Below are 7,769 nucleotides of genomic sequence, written 5' to 3' on the forward strand. Positions count from 1 at the left end.
TACAGACACAGAACACCAGCTGTTTTTATATATATATATATATATATATATATATATATATATATATGAATATGAATATGAATATGAAGTCACAGAAATGTTTTTGAATTTATTGAATGCTTTTATTCCAATATGTGGGCAAAATGTGTCAAAAATGAATGCGTATATATTTGTTCCAAAAGTTGTAAAGCGACTGTCAGCAAACTATGCATTTAATTACCACAGACATACGCACCTATATAAGAAATACAGTACATATTTGTGGGTGTGTGTGTGTGGGTGTGTGTGTGAGTGTGTGGTGTCTCGGCAGCGGTGGGGGCACAGGTTTACTAATGTCTCCAGAGTGGCGTTTCACTCCACTTTCTTTCTCTACACCTTCCATCTCATCTTTTGAATTTCATGCCATTACAGTCTTTCCCCACCAAACTTCTTATCATTGTCATCTACCGCCATCCAGGTTCCCTAGATCACTTCATTGATGAGCTTGCCATCCTTCTGAGTCAATTCCCCACTGAAGGAAATCCATTCATTTTCCTTGGAGACTTCAACCTTCCATCAGACAAGCTGCATTCCTCCTGATTCCTTCCACTGTTGACAGCATCTGACCTCTCCCTCAACCACTCTCCTCCGACTCACAAAGCGGCCAAATGTTCTGGACCTGATCTTCACCCGTACCACCACCATAACATCGGACATCGCAGTCACACCCCTCCATCTCTCGGACCATCACTTTCTATCCTTCTCTCTCTCCCTTCCTTCTCTTTCCATCCAGTCCTCCCCAACATGTTCCTCCACCCTCCATCGCAATCTGCACTCCATAACTCCGTCTTCCCCTACTTCTACTATTTTGTCCACCCTTCCTCACCCTGACTCTCTATCCTCCCTCTCTTTGGATACAGTTACAAATACTTTCATTTCTACACTCTCCTCATCAATGAATGAGTGCCCTCTCTCCTCTAGACCTGCTGAGTCCTCCCCACCTGCCCCCTGGCTAACAGAAACACTTCACTGCCACAGGAGAGAACGAAGGACTGCAGAGAGGCGGTGGAGGAAATCTCACGTAGATTCAGATCTTAGCTCATACAAGTCTCTCCTTTCCAAGTTCTCACTGGAAGTAACATCTGCAAGGTCATCCTACTACAGAGCGAAATTCGAATCATCATCATCTGATCCATGCAAGCTCTTCACTATTTTTTCTTCTCTCCTTAATCCTCCTTCTCCCCCTCCTTCCTCATCTCTTACTCTGGAGGATTTTATCACCTTCTCTGAGGAGAAGGTTGCAGCAATCCATCAGTCCTTTTCCTCTGTTCCCACCCCTCCAACCAACGTGCATTCCCCAACATCCAACTCTCTGACTTCTTTTTCTCCTCTCTCCACAGATGAAATTCTTCAACTCCTGACTTCCAGCAATCCGACTATATGTACGCTCGATCCAATTCCTTCTTCTCTGTTCCAGACAATCGCAAGAGATCTGCTTCCTTTCATCTCTGTCATCATCAACAACTCCTTATCTTCTGGATACGTGCCTACTGCATTCAAAACTGCCAGGGTGGTACCAATCCTCAAGAAGGCCAAACTTGACAGCTCCAGCGTTACCAACTACAGACCGGTATCACTTCTCTCTTTCCTCTCAAAAGCCCTTGAATGAGCAGTTTAAAATCAATTGTCTCTATATCTCACACAGAACCAGCTGCATGATCCCAATCAGTCTGGCTACAAACCAGCACATTCTACAGAAACGGCCCTCATAGTGGTGACTGAGAAATTTCATGCCGCTAAAGTTGCCAAACAGTCATCTGTTTTGATTATTCTAGACCTTTCAGCAGCCTTTGACACAGTGAACCACAGTGACAGTGACACAGTGATAGGACTGAAACCATCTCCAAGCAGAGCCAATCTGGAGGGATGGTCCTATCAGGTGACATGGAGAGGATCCACATCCAAACCGTGTAGATTCTCCACTGGTGTTCCACAGGGCTCAGTATTGGGCCCCCTTCTCTTCTCTTTGTATACTCGTTCTCTTGGTGATGTAATATCTTCTCATGGTTTCTCCTACCACTGCTATGCTGATGACACTCAATTCTTTCTTTCTTTTCCACCCTCTGACACGCAGGTCTCCAGACGTATCTCGGCATGCTTGACTGGCATCGCGTCATGGATGACAGCCCACCACTTGAAGCTCAACGCCAGTAAAACTGAAATTCTTTTAATCCCAGGTACTCCCAACCCCTACCATGACCTCACTGTTTCCTTTGAGAACTCCCTGGTATCACCATCCGAAGCTGCCCGTAGGCTGGGTGTAACTTTGGACAACCAGTTGTCGTTCTCAACCCATGTTTCTAATCTAACCAGGTCTTGCAGATTCCTCCTTTGTAACATTCGAAGGATTCGACCCTTTCTTTCGCAGGAAGCTACCCAGGTGCTTGTGCAGTCTCTTGTGATCTCAAAGCTAAGCTAGACTACTGCAACTCACTACTTGCTGGTCTTCCTCTAAGAGCCATGAAACCTCTACAACTTGTCCAGAGTGCAGCAGCACGACTGGTCTTCAATCTTCCGAAGGTCACATGTTACTCCACTGCTGCGCTCCCTTCATTGGCTCCCTGTAGCTGCACGCATCAGATTTAAAACCTTGATGCTTGCCTACAAAGCCAAAAATGGACCAGCCCCTTCATACATGAGACCAACGGTCAAAGCCCGATCTGTACCTTGAGTACTTCGAACCTCAAGTACGGCCCTTATTGACTGACTAATTTAGTACTTATTGTAGGGTATTGTTTATGCTTTTTAACAAACTCTAGCACTTATTGTTCATAGCACTTATCATTGTTTAAGATAGACCTTATGTATTTTGCACTTCTAGGTATCAGCATTCATCCCTATATTCTACAGTATTCTAGTTCATTGGTATGTTGGACTCTAACCTACTGTTCTAGGATGTATTTTATGAATAAATGACAAAGCACTTTTGTAAGTCGCTCTGGATAAGAGCGTCTGCTAAATCTCATAAATGTAAATGTAAATGTGTGTGTGAGTGTGAGTGTGAGTGCGTGTGTGTGAGTGCGTGTGTGTGGGTGTGAGTGTGTGTGTGTGTGTGTGTGTGTGTGTGTGTGTGTGTGTGTGTGTGTGTGTGTGTGTGTGTGTGTATGTAATGACACCTTCCTTACTGCCTCCAGGAATCTCTAGTTCAGAATGAATATTAAAAGACAAAGACCTCGGGTACAAGGTGGAGTCTGTGTCCATGTGAAATAACACACGCTGGGCTGAGTTATCTTATGCTTTATGTTTGATTTGTTCTCCTACTCTCCACTGTTTGCTCTTTGCACCTTTCACTCTTGAATGATTAGTGATAATCACAGTCTGTTTCACACACGAGTCCCTGATAACTGTATGATGTCTGGTAACCAAGGTTATCTTATGGCCTCTTATGACCTTCTGTGGTTATCTCTTTGGTAGTATTCAGGGCAACGTGAGACACTGCCAAGGTCACATGACTGCCCATTCAGAGAGGAGGAGGTCATTGAGGTCATGTGACTGCCCGTTTGGAGAGGAGGAGGTCATTGAGCCGGATCACAGTGTTAGCAAAGTCCACCAGCTCCACGAAGTCTGACGTGATAATGTTCACACCACTCACACCTGGTTTCTGTGCTTCCACCCATGTCATTATGGTCGGCAGGTTCCTAGGCAGGAAAAGCGGAGAGGTCTCATCAGCACCAAGCCTGCAACCTCACCTGATAATATCAACTTGTCAGGGAGTTAAAAGGAATACGATCAGAACCAAACATGTAGTACAGTAAATAAGCAATGCAACCCTCAGTCAACACCACAGCTAGGAAGCTTGTACCCCGGGGGTGAGCAGCTCACCGCCCGGACTGACACTGGCTCGTCTGTGCCGCCGCTACGATCCGGTGTGCTCCCTCCCACCGCGAATGGTACACTGAACGGCTGACAAGCGATGACCATCCAACTTGGGGAGACGGGGGGGGAGCAGATCATGGTTGTGGTGGGAACGGGCACGGTCACGGTCGTGCCTACACCGCACGGTAGCCAAGGCCGTGCGTGACCTCAGGAAGGAAACGCTGGGCTTAAAGAGGAGACTGGTGACACTGTGTGTAGATCCACTGGAGGAGCAGAGCACATGGCTCCAGTACTGATTTGCGGATCTCCGAGACCACAGACATGCACGGGCGAGCAGCACCTCACTGGCATCGACCACGCAGTGGATGACGGAGGGCGCAGAAAGTGTGGCGAGCCGCAGCAGCAAGAAATTAGGAGGTCTGTGTGACCTGTGACCTATAACCTGTGCGACCTGTGTCAGCGAAGCAGGGCAGGCTTTAACAAACCATGACTCAGGACACTGCAGTCTGAGCAGGGTGATGCCGCGTGCTTCAGAGAGCTCGTCTGGGCTGTGTGGGTCTCTGGGATGGCTCCCTCAGGGGAGAGGCAGTGTGTCTACCAGACTGGTAGAGTGTGTCATTCAGTTAACTCTGTTTCTCCTGTTAGGTTCAGTTTACTCTAGTGTGTGAGTCTTTAAAGACCCCACTGTTTAAAAAAGAGCAGTTCCTCCAGCAGAAATCACCATGTTCTTCTGATCAGAAGCTACAGCACTAAGAGTTACTTGCACTCACAGGCTGCCCAAAGGATTCGGGTTAGAGTTGTAGTTACATGTGTCTGTTGTTTTGATGATTTTATTTTTATCATATTATTTTAGTGACATCAAGACCTGTGGGTGGGTGAGTGCTACCCAGTGTATCCGGCGTACTCAGTGCTACCAAGTATAAGGAAATGAAACCAAACCAGCCTGGGATGGCTTGTATTCGTGTGTTTTGCTTCTATTTCAGAAGGGAACGCTCACTAAACGCTCACTAAACACTCACTAAACACTCACTAAACACTCACTAAACACTCACTAAACACTCACTCCTCCACTGCCACGACCCTGCTGGGCTTTAACCAAATGCAAATACATACTGCCCTCTGCTGGTTTTGGGGGAGAAAACACACCTACCAACACACACAACACAGTCCCCACCTTTGTATCATTTCTTCTGTAATACGTTGCTGATTGTAATGCAGCTACATGTAGTATTTTTAATTACTTGATTGGTTAGTTCTTAAATTGTCAAGATTAAGGACTAGCCTGAAACCAGAGAAACTGGCTATAAAACAAAACTCCTGTGGAAGCCCCACCTATCTACCCTGATTCCCCCTGAGTGCAGACAGCTCACTTCTCCACCAGGTACTTGCGCAGACCCCCGAGCAGGCCCCTGATGACGGTGCTGAGGCAGGGCGTGAGGACGGCCTGGGACACGTGGAACGTGCCGTGCTTGGGCCGCTCGCCCAGCGTGGTCTCCAGGAACTGGATGAGCTTGGCCGTGTCAGTGGTGTTGGCCCACGGGGCCGCTATCTTGGCCCCCGGCCACATGAGGGGGCTGCCCTCAGCCCAAAGGTGATGATAAAACACCAGGACCTATGGGAAATACAACCAGCCCAGTGGACAAAATTATCTTAAATAAAGAAATATAGAAGCACATCCTGATTATGAAAACACATACATGAACTACGAGTAACCAATAGTGTGATCTATCCCGTGAACGACCCCTCCTGCACCGGCAGTTCAGACTCTAATGGGGTGCTAGTTCATGCCAGCGGTAGCTCAGTGGTTAAGGTACTTAACTTGTAGTGGGAAGGTTGCTGGTTCAAGCTCCACTGCTGCCAAGTTGCCACTATTGAGCCCCTGAGCAAGATCATCAATTATAAGTTGCTTTGGATAAAAGTGTCAGGTAAATGTAATAGAAGGTAATGGTATTTTATCTTATTTATTTTCTAGAGAGGCAGTAAGATCTTGCAGGGATGAGGGTCATTGCACCCTGCCAGGCCCTAAGAGGAGAGTCTTTAAACACTCTGGGAACATACTGGACAGTGTCAATAATGTCCGGATTACACCAGAATATTATATTAAACATTTAGGCAGTTTTCAATTAAGCAGCAAACGCTCAATGCACAAATTAAAAATGGAAAAATTGTCTCCCTTCAGACACACATACACACATGGCCAAACTGTAATACATGTCTAACACAACAGCCCTCTGTATCAATGTGCTGTGTGTCAGAGGGCCGGTACTCTAACGTGCGTGGATGTGCGTTCTTCCCACCAACACCATCATGATAACTGTAATAACCTTTCACTGGATACAGAGGAATATGTAAATGAGGCATCATGACATTTCTTCCTGTGTGTAGTTTAACCCCACCCCCCAAACCCCGCGCCCCCGATGACTGATCTGTTCTTAGCATTTAAATGATTTATCAAATACACACACATTTGGTCAATATATTTCAGGTCACGTAGCACATTACAATAAGAAAATATCAATGTGTTGTAGTATTGCATATCATAAAGCATTTTATTATGTATTGATATAATCACAATCTGATATTTTGTCCATATCATGCAACCTTACTTGCTAAATGAATCCAAGCCACTTCCATACCTGAAACTTCCTGTCCCAGAGATAGTCCAGAGTGATGTCCTCCACCACACTGGTCCTGCAGAGCTTGGACCCAAACACCTCCGTCAGCATGCAGAGGAGATAGTGGTGGTGGGCTTCCTCCATGGCGTAGTGGTGGTTGAAGTCCAGGAAAACAACCTCCTTGTGGTGGGAATCCAGGAAGGCGTCGATGTCGGCGAGGCCGTCGCGCACCTTGTGACCGAACAGACCGTGGATGAAGTAGACCTCGTGACTGTCCTCACCCGGCCTGGACGAGACACGGAGGTCAAAGTAGCGGATGCCTCCCTCCAGCTGTTCGCGGAAGGTGAGGTTCTGGGTCACAGACCACTTCTTCATCACCTTCCTGGCCAGGAGGCGGAACACCGTAGCCAGGCGCCTGACGGCTGGCTTCTGATCTGGAGCGACCGGAGCCTGTTCATCCATCCAAAAGCTGAAGGAGTCGTGGGATCCTCCAGAACCCAAACTCAAGTCATTACTCCGGGCACTTTTATTCCTTTTAGACAGCTAAGCTTTACAAGGCCAGTGTAACTTGCTTTTTTAAATATTGAGCCAGATGCATAAATCTTGATGGTAACCAAGAAACGCAAAATGTGTATATATTTAATTATATACAAATTTCTATGCACTGATTCATAAAGTCTTGTTGAAATGTAGCACACCAGTGTCAACTTACCACTGCAGTAAATTTAATTTACAAAATTTTGTAGACACTTTTAACCAAAGCGACTTACGATAATAATTCAAGCAACTGAGGGTTAAGGGCCTTTCTGAGGGGCCCAATAAGGGCAACTTGGCAGCAGTGGGGCTTTAACCAACAACCTTCCAACTACTGTACCAGCACCTTAACTGCTGAGCTTCCCTGCCTAGTCACCTATGCTGAAGGTGAAAGCCCATTAAAATGGACATGTCAGTAAGAACATGTTCAGAGCCATGCCAAGACACTGACCAACCCCACCCTGTGGTACACTGGAAACGACAGGCTGCAAAAAAACCTTTCACCTTGACACGAGCTGCAGGATCGCTCTAAGATGATGACATCATTTCCTCTTTCAAAAAACCCCCACAATTTTTATACATTTCTAAAATACAAAACTACAGTCCTGCGGTGAAAACAGCCATGTCCTACCTGGCACTGCTAGATACTTAAGAGGCAGAGATGTGAGAGCAGGACACAGAGAGCCCATCCAGTCCGCATGGCCCCCAGATCCGGCTGGTCTCGTCTTCATGTTGACCGCGGGCTTCTTCACCACAGCATACCAG

The 7,769-nt window shown here is 46.6% G+C and overlaps 1 protein-coding gene across 1 annotated transcript; it reads right to left on the reverse strand.

The window, feature by feature from the left end:
• Positions 1–3,523: 3,523 nt before the first annotated feature.
• plcxd2 (phosphatidylinositol-specific phospholipase C, X domain containing 2) lies at positions 3,524–7,769 on the reverse strand. Its single transcript, XM_026995988.2, has 4 exons — positions 7,636–7,769; positions 6,492–6,958; positions 5,226–5,467; positions 3,524–3,677 (listed from the first exon to the last, which is right to left on the reverse strand). Exons 1-4 carry the CDS (start codon positions 7,733–7,735, stop codon positions 3,524–3,526), a joined length of 963 nt encoding a protein of 320 aa, XP_026851789.2. The 5' UTR covers positions 7,736–7,769.

Source organism: Electrophorus electricus, chromosome 5, assembly GCF_013358815.1.
Source record: "Electrophorus electricus isolate fEleEle1 chromosome 5, fEleEle1.pri, whole genome shotgun sequence".
Classification (NCBI taxonomy): domain Eukaryota; kingdom Metazoa; phylum Chordata; class Actinopteri; order Gymnotiformes; family Gymnotidae; genus Electrophorus; species Electrophorus electricus.

Excerpts from the sequence above, each read along its gene's own strand:
- plcxd2 (XM_026995988.2), bottom strand. The coding sequence starts at position 7,735 with ATGAAGACGAGACCAGCCGGATCTGGGGGCCATGCGGACTGGATGGGC. Across the intron at positions 6,959-7,635 it reads TAAGTATCTAGCAGTGCCAG|GATCCCACGACTCCTTCAGC; the intron begins GTAGGACATGGC and ends TGGGTTCTGGAG. Across the intron at positions 3,678-5,225 it reads CGCAAGTACCTGGTGGAGAA|GAACCTGCCGACCATAATGA; the intron begins GTGAGCTGTCTG and ends TTTCCTGCCTAG.